We start from the raw sequence: 17599 nt of genomic DNA on the forward strand, positions 1-17599 counted from the left end.
GGTTTCCTTTGATCCCTGACCCAGGAAGACTGGCCCGGCCACTGCCTCCAGCTGAGATGGTCAAGGGGGAAGACTTAGAGGCATAAAGGGCCTGCGTCCAGCCTTGCAGGATGGGGGTGGGCTTCTAGGAGGCAGAGAGACTCATCAAGGACATCAGGACATCCCAAGGCCAAGAGAACAACCTGGGGGATAGCTCTGGGTACATTCCATGGACAGAACTGAATGAACTAGTTTGGCTGGAAGAGGAGTCTTATGGAAAAGCATCAAAGAACAATCCTCAAGAAAGAAAACAAGGAGAGCCTTGAATGTCAGGCTAAGGATTTTGGACTTTATCCTATCGGCAAAAAAGAAGCTACTAAAATATGTTGAGCAGAGCAAGGAGAGAATCAAAGTGCGAATGGTAATTAGCATTTATTAATTAACAATATTAATCAATTAAATAACATTTGTTAATTATTTTTAATTTATTAAATTTTAGGAATTTGCCTCTAGAGACTCGATGACAGCCTGGCAGAAGGGAGGCAAGCACAGGTGTCTGGCTGTATGGCGATGGAGGTGATGGCGGAAATAGCAATTAAGTGAAGGGAAGGATGTACGGTAGGAAGAGAAGCTGTGATGGAAGAAAGAATCCACAAAACCACAACACATCAGACCCTAATGGAGCAGAGCACCTAGAATACAAGGGTGAAATTGCTACGGTGCCTAGATCTCCATCAATCACTTAATATGCATGTATTAGGCACCTACCATGTTCTGAGAACGGCACGAGGCCCTAGACGTACAAAGATCAACATGAAATCGTCCGTGCCTCATGGAACTCACACTCTACCAACAGAGACAACATGTATCTATATAGGAATATACAAAACATAGACGAGGTAATCTGGGGTGGTGATGGAGGCCATCAGGAGGGTCTGGGAGGGGCAGAAGGAAGCAGATTCCTCCTCTTAATTCAGTGGGATCCAGCGAGTGACTGAAGAGGGACCCTCCCTCCCTAACTACTCTTATTTAATTAACTTATATTTATTCGTTCTATATATTAATATATGTATATATACATATATATGTATGTATATGTATGTGTGTGTATATGTTTAGCACTTAACCCAGTACCTGGTACATGGGAGGCACTTAACAAATGTTTGCTGACTGTTGTCTCCTCCTCCACAGAATGTCATGTTCCATTTGAGAAGGGCACTTACGCCCAAGCCACCTATCCAAAGGAGGGATGGCCAAGGACCAGAAGCTACAGTATAGGAGTATCACAGAAAGAACTAGCCAGCAACAGAAGGGATGGACACAAGATGCAGAATGAAATGGAGCATTTGTGGACATAGCCAATGTGGGAATTCGTTTTGCCTGACCATGCATAATTGTTACAAAGGTTTTTGGGGTTTTTTTTCCAATGGGAAAAAAGGTTAGAAGGGAGAGAAAAAATATTTCTAGTAACTGGAAAAAAACTAGATTTAACTTATGAAAAGGAAAGAAAGGATGGGAGAAAGGGCAGGAGGGAGAGAAGAAAGGAAGGAGGCATATAGGGAAGGAAGGAAGGAAGGTAGGAAGGAAGGAAGGAAGGAAGGTAGGAAGGAAGGAAGGAAGGAAGGAAGGAAGGAAGGAAGGAAGGAAGGAAGGAAGGAAGGAAGGAAGGAAGGAAGAAAGGAAGGAAGGAAGGAAGGAAGGAAGGAAGGAAGGAAAGAAGAAAGGAAGGAAGGAAGGGAGGGAGGGAGGGAGGGAGGGAGGGGTTTGGCTTAAAGCACAAAATGGAGGACATGACCACTGTCTTCAAGGATACAAAGGGCCCTGCTGTGGAAGAGAAAGGCTTAGACTCAGTCTGACTGGCCCTTGAGGGCAGAACCAGGAAGGATGGATGGCACACATGCCAAGGCAAATTTCAGCTTGATGAAAGGAAAAATGTCTCAATGATTAGACCCAAAAGCTTATAATGTAATGGAAGAGACAAGACAAGAAGTGACCCAGAGTTGGAAGAAACCTGAGAGACAGTAAGTGCTCACTATTAAATGAGTTAATTTTTCTAAAGTATTTTGCAAACCTTAAAGCATCAGATGCAAGGTTGTCACTGCTGTCACTGGCTATCCACTCCAAACTCTTTTACACATAAGGAAACTGAGGCCCAGACAGCTGAAGAAACTTGCCCAAGATCCCCCACATAGAAATAGGAAGGGCTAGGACTGGGACCCACAAATCTAGAACTCTAAAAACTGGAGAGGAGAATGGGCTGTCTCACGAGACAGGAGCTGGACTTCCTGGGGATGTCCGTTTCACTGTCCTCATTCTCACTGAGCTCTCTACAGCCTCTGACACTGTTGTTCGCGCTCTCTCTCTCTGTCTCTCTCTCTCTGTCTCTCTCTCTCTGTCTCTCTCTCTGTCTCTCTCTCTCTCCCTTTCCATCTCTCTCTCTCTCACTCCCTCCCTCCCTCTCTCTTTCTCCATCCCTCCCTCTCTCTCCCCCCTGGTTTTCCTTCTTCCTCTCTGACTGCTCCTTCTCTGTCTCCTTTACTGGACTCTCTCTACACCCTCTAACCATAGGTGTCCCTCAGAGGTCTGATCTGAACTCTTGTCTCTTCTTCCTCACTCTGAGATCTCATCATCTCCCGTAGATTTAATGATTACTGAACTGGGCTGAATATCACAGAACATGTTCTTTCCCAGGGAGGTGAGAGCGCCCCACTCAGGCACTTGGCACAAGGCTGTGACACGGGAAGGAGATGGGACGCTCTCTCCTCTTACTGCTCCCAGGTAAGAATTCCCCACCTGAACAGCATGAGAAACAAGAATCAGACCTTAGGCTGTGCTTCAGCCCAACTGAGCCAGCCTGGCCTGTAGGAAGACCTGAGAAAGTGCACCTCTCTTCCCTCTCCACAGAGGTGGAGGGATATGGGAGAGGATCATCGCTTCCCCCAGTTTTATTAAACTGTTTTTTCTTTCTCTCTTTTTTGGCATTACTTAGAATGGCCCTCTGGGTAAGAGGGGAAGGGATGCATTCAGAAATGAAGACGATGTCTTAAAAAAATAAAAGTAATTGATAGAAATGAGGGTTTGGGTATTTTTTAAAGACAGTTTGAGTCAAAGAAGTTGCAGGTAAAGTATTCAGCCTTGGATTCAGCTGGAGCTGGTGCCACATTCAGAATATCCAAAGAATATCTTTCCCTCTAAGAATAAAGACTTCTAACAACCAGTCTGGGGCAGCAATGTCACCGCCTGTGAATGCAGCATCACTGAAAGGCCCGTTTGTCTTCTCTCATTTCTAGGCAAGAACTGGACAGGTCAGTTCTGTGATAACAAAGGCAGCACACACCCAGGGCCTCACTCCCAATGGATGTTTGTGGGACAAACCAAAGAGGTTTCCCACCAGTCCCTGCCTCTGGGGTCAAAAGACCTAGGTTTAAATCTCGCCTCTGACGTTCATTAGACGTGAGCCTTGACAATAATCGATAAGCATTTGTTCAGAACTTAATATATGCCAAGCGCTGTGATGGGTGCCAAGGACGTGAACAACAACAACAAAAGACTTTGGACCAACCTCCCAGGGCCTCAGTTTCCTTATCTGTAAAATGAAGGGACTGGTCCAGATGGCCCCCAAGGTCTCTCCCAGAGCTAGAGCTCTGATCTTTTTTTCTCTTCTTTTTGTTTTATTTATTTAATTAAATTATTTGTTTTCTATTTTCCACAATCACTTCCCTAAGTTTTAAATTTTCTCCCTCTCCCTCCCCCAGAGCTCTCATCTTTTGACATGAATTCACTCTCTTCATCATTGAAATGTTTATCCTGGAGGACCAGAGAAGGTACTAACCTGCTCAACAGAGGTGACTTTCTCATGCAGGGAGTTCAGAAATCATCTCCACCACTTACTATCTTTATAACCTTGGAGTTGCTTCATCTCTCTGGGGCTCAGTTTCCTCCTCTGTAAAATTCAGGGGGGGCTACACTAGATGCCCTTTAAAGTCCCCTCAATATGAGCTCTTTGAGAGCTGGCACTTTGTCCTTCTTTGTATCCTTGGTACCTGGGACCCATGAAGCACTTAATAAATGCTTCTGGACTGACTAAATACATGTATGATATTACTGTGATAATGGTTTGTTGATCTGAGTTAATCATTCCCATGGCAGTCAAAGAAAGTCCTCATTTCTTGGAAATGAGGGTTTTTAATCACATATGCCACCAAAAACTGCAACAAATAAACCTTGACTAAGTTCCTGCTACATGGTTGGCATCATGCAACATGCTTCTGTAACAAAAGCGATGAATGAGCCTGACGCTGTCCTCAAAGAACTTACATCCTAACTATCCATCTGTCCGTCCATCCTATCTATCCATCCGTCCATCCATCCTATCTATCCATCCATCCATCCATCCATCCATCAGCACTGGAGTGGGACAGCCCCTTCCACCCAGCAGCTTATATTCTATTAGGGAGACAACCAGACTAGTTTCAGCAACAAGAGCCAATCAGGGACGAGAAGACTCTCAAGAATTAGTAATAAGTCTTTGTCACTGGCATGAAATGAAGATGGCTATAAACTAAAAATTAAAACATAATTAATGCTAATAATAGCAAATCCAGCATTTATAGGGTACGTTAAAGTTTGCAAAGTACTTTATAAATATCTCATTTTATCCTCGTAACAACCCTGGGATGGAAGGGCTATTATTATCCCCATTTTACAGATGAGGAACCAGAGGGAGACAGAGGTTAAATGACTTGGCTAGGGTCACACAGTAAGGTGGTGTCTGAGGCTGGATTTGAATTCAGGTCTCCCTTGACTCTGGGACCAGCTCTCTATTCGGGGCTACATTTTAGACACAAACTCTCTCTCTCTCTCTCTCTCTCTCTCTCTCTCTCTCTCTCTCTCTCTCTCTCCATCTGTCTCCTTGTCTCTTTCCTTCTCTGTCTCTCCTGAAAGCAGTGAACTTAATTCTAAGGAAGAGAAGTCCCAGAAAAACCCTCCGTTTGAGGGGTTGGCTGCTCAGAAAACAATCTCTTATTTTCTCTCAAGAAACCAGGAGAACTTGATGGACTCAAGATGCAGAAGGAGACATACATTTCTAGACATGACCAATGTGGCAATGTTTTTCTGGACTGTGCATATGAAAGGATTGGGTTTTTTTTTTTCCTCTCCCAGTGGAGGGGATGAGAGGAGAGAGAAAATGAATGATTGCTAATTAAAAAAAATAATTTAATATTTTAAGGAGAAAAGAAAAGTGGGTTCCAAGGCAATCATTGCCTTCTCTGGCAAGATGGAAAGTATCAAGGGATCATAGGCATTGGGGTTTCTCCCATTAGCAAATGGTTTTCTTGCCTGGGTTTCTGTAAATTAAATTGCCAGTCACTGTTGTATTGGTTTTGTTGGTGAACTGGTTTTCTGATGTAGGAAAAGTGATCTCATCTGATGAGAAGAAAATCTGCTTCCTCTGTGTCACTGAAAAATTTATTTCTAAAAGATGGGCCCATTTGTGCAAAAGATCCCAAGAATTAAGAATGAAAGACATATGGCCAAGGTCGCCAGAGACAGCACATAAAAACTGCCAGATCATCAGAGCAAAATCTTTGGCTTTCATCAACTGGCTTTCTGATGTCACTGAGGTCAGTAAAGCAAGCAAAGCAGTGCTCTTGAAGCGCTGGCCTGACCATTTCACTTCTCCCTGATCTAGGAACTCCAATGGCTCCCTATTGCCCCCAGGATAAAATACAAACTCTTTCTTTTAGCTTTTAAAGTCTTTCACAATTTTACAGCTTTAATCTACTTTGCCAGTCTCATTTCACATTCCTCCCTTTCATGTGACCAACATTTCAGCCAAATTGCTCCATTAATGTCATTCCCCAAACTCAACCCTCAATTCCATCTCCATGCCTTTGCACAGGCTGTCCCCCCTGCCCTGCTCTATATTCTCCCTTCCACCTCTTGGTCATCTCTTGGTAAGGCTCCCCTCACAGGCCACTTCCTGCAGAAAATCCTTCATGATCTCTCTGTGATTAGCAAGCTTTCCTTCCTGAAATAATTATAAATATATGTATCTGCTTATAGGACATGGCCTCCAGCATAAAGTAATCTCCTTGAAGGAAAGGACTGTTTTTCCTTTTGTCTTTGTATTCCCTAGTACCTGGAAAGATTGCTAGAATTAGCATTAAAGGACCCGAGTTCGATCCCATTTTCTGCCATCCATCTACATCTATGTCTCCATCCATCCATCTAGCTATCTCCAAACCTTTTGTAGATATAAAAAGAGTTCAGTCCCATCTATCATCCATCCATCCATCTGTCCATTTCCAATCCCTTTGTAGATATAGACAGAGAAACAGATATAGATAGTTATCTATTGGGGGGGGGGGTGCTCCACATGGGTCCTAGAGCAGGAGCTTGCGCTGGCCAGCCACTAGAGGGCTCAATTTGTGCAATGCAAACGTATACAAAGTAAGAACTTTCTGTATATTGACTTCCTTCTCTCTAGATCTAGCTGCATAAATATCTAGTCCTGTTACAGAAACAGATACCTATAGATACATAAATATATCTAGGTAAGATAGACAGGTAGGTAAGTAGGTAAAAAGATAAGACACATAACTAGGTAGGTATACAGACAGGAAGACAGCTATATCTAGATAGATTAGATGGATAATAGGTAGGCAGATAAAATAGATCTATCTAAATAGATTAGGTAAGTGAATGAATGGATAGATGGATATATCCAGATAAGTAGATAGGTAGATAAGATAGACAGACTGACAAGCATACACAGATATAGAAGATCTCCAACTACCTGAGAGCACTGAGCTCCCTGGAAGTGACCAGGCAAAACCAGACTTCTAATGAAGGACGGGGAATGATGGATGCACAGGCACATACAAACCGAGAGTTCTGAGAGAGCTCAGAGGCTGCATTCTTTCAGTCACTCCCCCAACCCCAAGCTGGCCTGTGGGAGCAGCTAGCTTCCAGAACTCCCCCGATCTCAGCCCCTTGGCCAGGAAGGCAGCGGGAGAAAATTGCTGACCTTCTCTCTATAGTAAGTTTTTGTAGACGTCTTTCCCTCTATATCAGCCCATCTGCTCTTATTTAACAGGTCATCATCAGTTTGGGGAGGAAATCTCTAAATGGAAATCAGGCCAAAGAAAAGTGTTTTAGGCAGAGGTTTAAATTCACCCAACCACACCAGAGGTCTCCTTGTCATAATAAGAAATGATTTACAATTATGCAGGGCTTTAAACATGTTGGGCAAACAATACATAAGGGATTTCCCTTAATCTTCAGAATCCCCCTGTAAGGGCCACTATTACTGTTTCAGAGGCAGATTGGTACTGTGGACAGAGTACTGGTCTGGGAGTTAGAAGGATCCGAGTTCAAATCTCACCACTGCCACTGACTATGGATAAGTCACTGAACCTGAACTTAACCAATCACTCAACAACAGGGACATTTATATATGTGCCAGGCCCTAGGCTAGGCACTGAGACCACAAACACAAAAAACTTCAAAGAGTTTACGATCCATCACTTAGACACAGCATCAGGAGACCCAGACCGGAATCCTGCTATGTAATATCAGGCAAGTCACCTAACCAGGCTGGGCCTTAATTTACTCATCTGTCAAATGGGGGGATTGGACTAGATGGCCTCTGAGGTCCCTTCTGGCTCCAGATCAATGAGCCCACCCCATGAGTTCTCTCTCCATCAGTGGAAATGCTCACTCTGGAGGACGGAGCATCAGAAACGCAGGAGGGAGAAGCAGGAAGGTCAACCCTGGATCTGGAGTGCCTGGGAGAACATGCAGCAGCACAGCTCCCCCTGGTGGCAGAGAAGAAGTCTGCGACAGTTCTCTCCATCCCAAACCAGAGGTCTTGCCATCTGCCCTGACGCCACACCCCCGCTGCTGCCCTCTCTGCATCTCCAAACTCATTGGGGAACAAGCTAGTGCAAACTCACCACACCCACTACCCTGCCTACTCCTGTAAGGGCAGGGAGGGAAGCTTTTATAAAAGATCTACAGTGCGCTGGGCACCGTGCTAAGCACTTTGATCCTCACAGCAACCCTGGGAGGCAGACGCTGTTGTTATCCCCATTTTACAGCTGAGGAAACTGAGGCAAAAAGGGGTTAAGTTACTCACCCAGGATCATACAGCCAGTAAGTGCCTGAGGGTAGATTTGAACTCAGGCTCTATCCAGTTTATGGAATTAAGAAGCAATGGTGCATTATTTTGCAGCTGCCTAAAATACTTTTCCTACTATACAAGGTCTCACCAGGTCACTCCATGGCTCCGCTACCTCAGTGATTCCCAATTTCCTCTGGGACAGAACACAAACTTTGAAGCCCCCAACTACCTGGCTTCAACTTACCCTCTCAGATTTAATTCACTCTCTTCCTCTTCAGATTCTACATTCCAACCAAAATGAAAAGGCCATCCCCTAATCTTGTCCTGTCTCCTTTTGCCTCACCCCACATCTCTGGAACACTTCATCCTTACCTGCTGAAACCCTTCTCTTCTATGGCCCAGACCAGAGTCTACTTCCTCTAGGAAGTCTCCCCTGATTCCTCGCCCAAGGGATATCATATCTGTCCAGCTCTCAGCACAGCGCCTGGTACACAGTAGGCGCTTAATAAATACTTATTCTCCTCCCAGGTGAACGTGCTCTCCTTAGGCTCACAAGACCACAGACTCAGAGCTGGAAAGGACCTGCATTTTTCAGGTAAGGGAATGAAAATCCAAAGTGGCAACGGTCACAGATACTACTGTTGGGGCCAGGGTTCAAACCAGGACTCAACGTCTCTAATTCTAAATCTGGCCATCTTTCCACACCTCGTTAAGACTTCGCCTTTGCCCGTATCCCACTGTAACTAGTATATCCTGGCTCAAGTGTGTGTGCATATACAATACACACATATCACATATATGTGTGTACAGATATAGATATATCTCTTATCCTCTCATTAGACTACAACTCCTCTCTCTATCGAGAGATCTATGTATGAGGCAGATACCTGAGTTCAAATCTGGCCTCAGATACTTTCTAGCTGTGTGACCCTGTGCAAGTCACTTCATCCTACTTGCCTCAGTTTCCTCATCTATAAAATGAGCTGGAGAAGGAGATGGCAAACCACTCCAGTATCTCTGCCAAGAAAACCCCACATGAGGTCACTGAGTGAAAATGACTAAACAACAAGACATCTATCTATCTATCTATCTATCTATCTATCTATCTATCTATCTATCTATCTATCTTTCTTATCATTCCTCTAGCTTGCAAGATCTTACAGGCACCTCTATAATCACCATCTTCCTATCTACTCCACCCTAACCCCCTCCCACTAGTGCTGAGCTCAATGCTTTGCAAATAGTAGTAAATGTTTAGAAATTTTAGCTAATGGGGGATGGGGGGAATGCCTTGTGCGCCCCCCCTCCACACTCAGGCTTTCTGGAATCTCTGGTCTCCTCAACTAAATCTAAGCTTCATCTACAATAGGTCCTTCCTGGACCCTCCCCACCAGGTTGCATAGACCCAATGATGTGCAAGTACGTTTCCCATTAAGTGTGTAAGTGTAAGCTCCTGGGGGGCAGGGACTGGGGTTTTTGGTTTTTTAATCTCAGCCCCTAGCAGGGCCTAGGACATAGTGGGGATTAATAAATGTTTGTTGGCTGACTGATGCTGTTCAGGCACTAGCAATCTACTTCACAAAATACCCTAAGTAGAAAGTAGAATGAGCCAAAATTTGGCCTTACCTCCCCACCTGCACCAAAAATTTTGCTGTTTGTTTTTTTAAAAGGAAATACAGTAGGGGAAAAAAATAGGGAACAAAAAAAAGTGATCAATTTCGCCTGGCAGAAAGTGACAGAGAAACAGATGCCCAGGTCCAGGCTTCGCTGAGTGCTCGAGTTTGGAGGAAATGTCTGGGCATCTATGGGCTCATTCTTTTAGAAAGTGGTCCCAGCAACAGCTTGTCTGGTCATCTCTGATTACCACTTTCTCCAAAAGGAAGAAAGAGACTCTCTCTGGCCACAGAATCATAAAATATTATGGGGAAAAAATAGGAGAAAAGGAAGAGTTCTCAGACAACTCTGAATAAGGCTCATTCCTTATTTGTAGGGGTGCTGAGGCTGCTTCCATGGCGGGGTTCCTAGATTTGAGTTCTCTAGACAGGGTCATGGTCCTCTTCTGTACGGAACAGCCTAAAAACAAGACTCCACTAGGGCCATTAAGGATTGCCCCACACAGCAGAAACTTATTAAGTACATTATATTATTTTATTGAACTTTTTCTATCACCTTCATTCCCCCAAAATATATCCTGTCCTCTTCCCCTGCTCAAAGGGTTGGGGCAGTGAGGTGGTGCACTGGATACAGCACCAGTGCAGGAGTCAGGAGGACCTGTATTCAAATCTTACCTCAGACACTTGACACGCACTAGCTGTGTGACCTTGGGCAAGCCACTTAACCCCAACTGCCTCATCCTGGGTCATTTCCATTCATCCTGATGAATATCTGGTCACTGGATTCAGATGGCTCTGGAGGAGAAGTGAGGCTGGTGACCTCCACAGCCCTTCCTCACTCAAAATAAAGTCATGTGCAAGTCATGTCATTATTTCTCTGATGGTACAGTCTTCTTCAGGAACGAAGAAAACACACACACTCAAGGGCCATCCCTTGTAACAAAAGATAAAAAAGAAAGAAGAAAAACACTATCCTCCAAACCTACCAATACATTGGGAGGCAATGTCATATACAGGAGCCTGAGGTCCTGGGTTCAGATCTCAGCTCCACCATTTACTACCTGTGTATGCAAGTCACTTAAATTACCTAGGCGTCAGGTTCCTCATCTGTGGAACAAGGGGGTGGGCCTAGGGCCCCAAGGGTTCTTTCAGCTCCAGATCTAAGATCTACTAGCCATGTCTGAAAGCGTATGCAATACTTCACCCCCCTAGTACCTCACCTCTACGAAGAGATGTGGGTTTTTCTTCACTCTTCTCCAAGATCCAGCTTGGTGATTACAGTTACACAATATTAAGTTTCATTTGTATTTCTTTCTACTTAACCTTGTGGTCACTGTGTAAACAATGATGTCTCCCCCTCCTTACAAATGCCTAATCTCTCCAGAGTAGTGATCTCCAAATTTTTTTTATAATTCCTATCATAAAAAATTGTGAGTACCCAGAGGCAAAATGCATATATTCATAAAGTATACATAGTCATAATATTTTCATATATTTATAAATTACACATAGGTACTAGTGCATCCATAATTATTTTCAGAGAAAATTAGACATTTCAAAAGAATGAGGTACATGCCTTTTGATCCCAGGATCCACATGAAGCCATATACATTTACATCCTTTAGGAGGATCACTCGGACAGCCACATAGAGCATGGTTTGGAGAGGGGAGGTGGAGAAACAGCAAGGCCCAAGTAAATAGTCTGGTCAAAAGATAATGAATGTCTGGCACACAGATGCCACATAAATGTCTATTGACTGACCAACTGACTAAAGTAAGAAAATGCTGGGTCAATGGAAAGAAGCAGTCAAATGAGAAAAGATGACATGAACATAAGGTTGGCCCCAAGAAGACAGGGGGTGGACCTGAATGATAGGGGGGATGGCCATGTCCCAGACAGTAATGAGAAGGTTAGGAAGCGGGGGAGAGGGGTTGGTGTCATAAGTTCTGTGGTTTTTCACAACCCCCTCGTGCCTGCTCATTCTGCCCTCTCCAAAATGAACAGATAGGAGTGGGGGGCTCACTCACCTTGCCAGTCACTGCCCTGGAGCAAATAGCCTGCCCTCCAGGGCCACATACCCATTAGAGGAACTGGAGAGCAAGGGATGGACTGGTGGGAAAAAGAGGACTTTCCCAATGACATTTGTGTGGCTGCTGCTCTGGGCACCCAGCTAGTGTCGAGGTTCTAACTGCCCTGAGAGCAGGTTCACAAAAGATTGGAATTATAGGAAAAAAATGCTCCAAATGACTAATAAAAAGAAAAATGCAGATTCACACAACACTGAGGTTCTATCTCACACCGACAGAATTAGCCAAAATGCAAGTTGTTAGATGTGGTGGAAAAGATCCAGACCCTGTTAGTGCGGCTGGGAACTGGTCCAGAGCAATTTGGAACGTGGCCTCAAAAGTCACTTAACTCTGACCCAGTGATATCCCTATGAGGCATAATCCTCAAAAGGCCAAAAGGATCCATATGTACAAAAATATTTAGAGCAGGTCTTTCTGTGGTGGCAAAGAATTAAAAACTAAGGGAAGCAGATCAACTGGAAAATGGCTGGACAAGTTACAGTCTATGAATGTGACAGAAGACAACTGTACCCTGGGAAATGATGAAGGGAGCAGTCTGGGAGAAAGCTGGGAAGACTTATATGAAAGGACACACAGCGAAGGGGTGAGTTATACAGTATTAATAACACTATAAAAGATAGCCACTGGGAAAGCCTATAGGACTCGGGTCAATGCAAGGATCCATAAGGATTCCAGAAGACTTGATGGTGAAAAGCACTTCCCTCCTCTCAGGAATGGGCTCACATGATGTATGTGCATTTTCAGACATCCCCAATAAGCTTGCCTATAGTCAATGGTGACAAGGGTGGCCTTGTTCTGGGGTTGGGGGATGGGGAAGTGATACAAAAAAAGGGCATCAATGAAATATTTTTTTAAAAAGAGGAAGTCCAAGAGGAGGCAGAGATAAGAAAGGCATGGTTGACACTATCATGTTAAGACGGATGTATAATTTAAAAGAACCAAGCCATAAACATATGCTAGACTCACAGTTTCATAGGCAATCCTCCTTTTCCATCCTTTTTATCTTTCTATGGTGATGATTGCCAAGCTCATAATTTTTAAATAAATAAAATAATTGATTCAGTAGGAGACAAAATGCCAGTACAGGAAAGAAATTTTAAATAATTATTTTTTAAGTAGGCTAAACATACCCCCAAAGAGACATCAAAGCTAAAGGAATAGGATTCATATGTACAAAAATACTTACAGCAGCACTTTTTGTTGTAACAAAGAACTGGAAATGAACCATTTCTTCTCTAGGGGATGGAATTCCATTACAACAGGGTCCCAAGAAAGGACTGGGTCTGAATCCATGCCCTGCCTTTACTACCTTGTGTGACCTTAGGTGAGTCATCACCTTATTTTAGTAAGAGAGTCAGTCTAAATCTCTAAGGTCCTCTCCAGTTTTAAATCTATAATGTTATGATCCTAATTATACTTTGCATTTTTCCATGATGAACTCACAAAAGAAAGACATGGGGAAAGAGAAATATTGGCCAACTCAATCTCAAGAGGAGATGTTGGCAAGCCACTATGGGCTGAAAGGAACACCAGTGGGGAGGGACTGTTTACATGTCAATTGTTTATATGAAATCCTTAGTAGCTGAACTTTCTTTCCCAACCACTTTATTGTGAAGTCTGGCCCTGAAAGAAAGGAATATGAACAGAAAAACCAAGAAAAAGAAAAATTCCCAGATTAAGAAGATTTAGGTGAATAGAGCTCAACTTGTCTCTGGCAGAGACTTTCCAGGTAGTGGTGACCCCTGGATGATTCCAGCATCCCACCTCTCGATAAAAGAGGTGATATAGAAGCAGGGTACAGACTGAGATAGGTTTTGGTGATATGGCCAATGTGGGAATTGGTAATGAAATACTACTGAGTCATAAGAAATGTTTTCAAAAAAAGAGGAATTCAGACTGTTAAAAGGGTTTTCTTCTTCATTTTCCAATGAGACAGTGAAAATAAATTTTGGCTCATTGAAAAAAATTTTTAAATTTTAAAATATTTTAAGATAATCATTTAACAGCATTTTTTGTGGTAGTAAAGAACTGGTTCCCATTGGCTAAGAAATGGATGAACAAAGACTAAATAAACTCTGTGTGTGTATGAAATTACTGCACAGCACAAAACAAGTATGAAGCATCCAGAGAGGTTAGTAGAGCTAGAAAACGACTCTACACAACGACAACCATGTAAATAAAGAGAATAAAATACAATTGAACCCTTGCTAATCTTATAGTGACCAAGAAGCTTGACTCAAGAAGACAGTTGAGAAAATGGGCTCCTCTGCCTTCACTGCATAGGTAGGGGACCATGGGTATGAAATACTACATACATCACACTTGACCATTGTGTTATTTAATTTTACTGAAATGTCTTTTTTTTTGCTCTTTAAAATTTACTTTTCTCAAGAAATGATGCATATAGTTGAGGGAGAAATGGATATAGTAGAAAATGAATGTTAAAAACATAAAGGATCATAAGAGAAGGGGGGCTGATAGAAGGGAGGGTGGAGGGTCAGAAGAAAAACACTTGAGGATGGACAGGGAGAAAAGGGAATAAGATAAAGGGAGAGAATGGGACAGAGGAAATACATAATAAAAATAGCTAAAAAAAAAAAAAAGTTGTGCAGCAAATGTCTCTGATAAAGGCCTCACTTCATATACACTTACATACACGCATACACACACACACACATACACATATGTATATATATATATATACATACATATATATAAATTTTATGAAAATAAGAGCCATTCTCCAAATGATAAATGGTGAAAGGATATAAACAGGCAGTTTTTGGACAAAGTAATCAAAGCTGTCTATAGTCAGATGAAAAAATGTTCTAGATCCCTACTGATCAGAGAAATGCAAATTAAAACAATTCTGAGGTACCACCTCACACCTGCCAGACTGACTAATATACAAAAAAAGGAAAATGACAAATGTTGGAGGGGATATGGGAAAATTGAGACACTAATGCACTGTAGGTGGAATTGTAAACTGATCCAACCATTCTGGAGAGCAATTTGGAACGATGTCCAAAGGGCTACATAAATCTGTGGATATCCTTTGACCCAGCAGCAGCACAACTAGGTCTGTATCCCAAAGAGATCACACACACACAAAAAGGGAAAGACCTATATGTACAAAAATATTTATAGCAGTTATTTTTGTGGTGGCAAAAAATTAATTTGAAAATTGAGGGGATGCCCATCAATTAGGGAATGGTTGAACAAGTTGTGGTATATAATTGGAATGGAATACTACTGAGCTATAAGAAAGGATAAGCAGGATGCACTCATTAAAAACCTGGAAAGACTGATGTGAACTGATGCAAAGTGAAGCGAGCAGAACCAGGAAAACATTGTGGACAGTAATGGCAACAATGTAACAATGATCAACTGTGAACATGTGGATTCAAGACAATTTCAAAGGATTCATGATGAGAAATGATATTCACCTCTGGAGAAAGAACTGATGTAGCCTGAATGCAGACTGAAGCATAGTTTTTTTACTTTATTTTTTCTGGGGTTTTGTGTGTGGGTCTGTATGCACGTGTGTGTGCGTGTGTGTTATGTATGCTTTCTTTCACAACATGCCTAATCTGGAAATGTGTTTTGCACAATCACACGTATATAACCTGTATCAAACTGAGTGGGAAAGGGAAGGAGGGGGAGAATTTGGAACTCAAAATATTAAAAAACAAATGTGAAAAACTGTTTTTACATGTAATTGGGAAAAATAAAATTAAAAAAAACAAAGGATCAATAAAATAATTTCTAATTTTTAAATAAATTAATTAAAAAATAATTTTTAAATGGGGAGGTAGCTCCTACTTCTGTAACACTTTCACTGAAGCCCTGTGAAGTAGATTATCCCGTTTTTAGAAAGCAGAAAACTGAAGCTCACAACACTGAAGGGACTTATTCAGGGTCTCACAGCCTGTCAGAACTTGGAACTCCAAGTTCAGTGTTGATCTCACATGAGCCACTTATGAGTAGAAGGAAGGCCTCAGTTGCCTCATCTGGATAATGGGTACTTGTATCACCATGCCATCAGGCTGATGGTCATAAAGGACAACAAAACTATTTTCAGGGCAGAGTTGCTGAGTAGCTTTCCTCGAGGTATAATTTCCCTCACGAGGTCTCTCCACATCCCTCTTCCTGCTTGTAAGAGGTAAGACTTACTTGGTTAACTTGTGGCTTTTCATGGCTATGAGGAATTCCCTGAGGATCTCTGGGCTCTGGTGCCTGCACGGTGTTTTGGACAGGTACTTCATCGTCTGGAAGGAAGGAAAGAAAGAAAGAAGGGAGAGGCATGAAACTAGGGGCAGGGGCGGGGAGCAAGGAAGGGATTCCAAACTGGCTGGGCTGGGCTGCTTTCTCAAGAACTTCTGAATCAGCAGGTCCCACACCCTTGTCCAGAACACTCACTGCCCAGATACTGGCCGGGCTGACATGCAGCGACCTGAAAAGGACCTCACCAATGGAAACAGAAGGACTTGGCCAATAGATCCTAGAGTTGGGGAGCTGCAAGAGGTTGCAGGGGTCATCTGGTCCAACCCCCTCAATTTATAAGGGCCAAAGTCACACAGGAAGCATTCCCAGCAGTATGTGAACTCAGGTCTTCACACTTCAAAATCAATTCTCTTTTCATGGTGCCGCAACGTGCACCTGGGCTATGGAATCCTTAGTGGAAGAACCAAAGAGAATACAGGGCTCAACCTGCCTCATGGTAAAGATGCCCTGACTGAAGTCCAGAGAAGGGAAGGTCACACAGATGGAAAGTAGTAGAAGCAGATTCGAATCTACATCCTCTGGCACCAAATGTAGATGACTATCCTCCTAAATCCATTATATACCTCTCCAGGATTAGCAGTTTTAAATGGCCTCCAATTATCTAGTTACTTTATCCATGGTGGAGATAAATACTCAATTTACTGCCCTTAAGAGCTGCCCAGGGAATGTCAGTTCAGTACTGGCTCAAGGTCACACAGCCAGTATGGGTCAAAGGCAGGATTTGAACCTGACTGAGGCCAGCAGTTCTCTATCTACACAGAGATTCAAATACTGGACTCTCTCAAAACTGGGCTCTGAGGAGGAGGGAAGATGCCTATTTAGGTCAACAAGGGGTGGTGAGTTCCTGCTCTGGAGCAGAAAGAACTCTCTGTTCATTATTAGTTGATCCACACAACTCAGGGCCTCCACAGACTGCCTGTTCCTTACTATCTGTGTGACCTCTCTGGACCTTATCATGAGAGACCTCGAAGATTCCTCAGTTTCTCACTCCTCCTCCTTTGTAGGAGGAGAACGTGCCTTTAAACTTGTCCAGAGGAAAAACTAGGGGGAAGCAGGTCTCCTGACTCTCTTTCCCAGGGCCCCTGAGAAATTCCTGCAAAGCAAGGACTCTCTCCCTGGGGTCTCATGTGTGGCAGAAGGAAGGCATTAAGCTGACCACTTCCCTGTCTGTCAGTCCCTGGGTAGGCCCAAGCCTTGGCCACGTTGCAGGGAGCTGCCCTCCACAGCTCCCCTTCCTCTGCTGCCAGACCTTGAACATCTCCCTTTGGTTCCAGCTCTCATAAAAGCGTGTCCCCTTCGTGACCAAGAGCCTTAGTCAGTCTACACCCTTGGCCCTGTTCCCCAGAAGTGTGAGGGGGATAGAGGAACTGAGGCAGAGGAGGAAGGAGGAAGGCTGTTTTACATACAACCTCCCCTCCCCTCCCCCAGTCCAGCTGCCCCCTCTCCTCTGCCTGTATCATCTGTCCTTGAGGCTGCCCATCTTTTTCCAACCCAGCCACCCCACCTTGAG

The 17599-nt window shown here is 43.4% G+C and overlaps 1 protein-coding gene across 7 annotated transcripts in view; it reads right to left on the minus strand.

The window, feature by feature from the left end:
• Positions 1 to 17599, minus strand: part of CRCP (CGRP receptor component) — a 50783-nt gene that overhangs the window by 14907 nt on the left and 18277 nt on the right. For all 7 annotated transcript variants that reach the window (XM_072640082.1, XM_072640083.1, XM_072640086.1 and 4 more), the window contains one exon: positions 15979 to 16073. In XM_072640082.1, the coding sequence (XP_072496183.1) occupies positions 15979 to 16073 (95 nt within the window). The remainder of the gene's footprint in view (positions 1 to 15978; positions 16074 to 17599) is intronic.

The sequence above is a fragment of the Notamacropus eugenii genome, chromosome 2 (assembly GCF_028372415.1).
Source record: "Notamacropus eugenii isolate mMacEug1 chromosome 2, mMacEug1.pri_v2, whole genome shotgun sequence".
NCBI classification, from domain to species: domain Eukaryota; kingdom Metazoa; phylum Chordata; class Mammalia; order Diprotodontia; family Macropodidae; genus Notamacropus; species Notamacropus eugenii.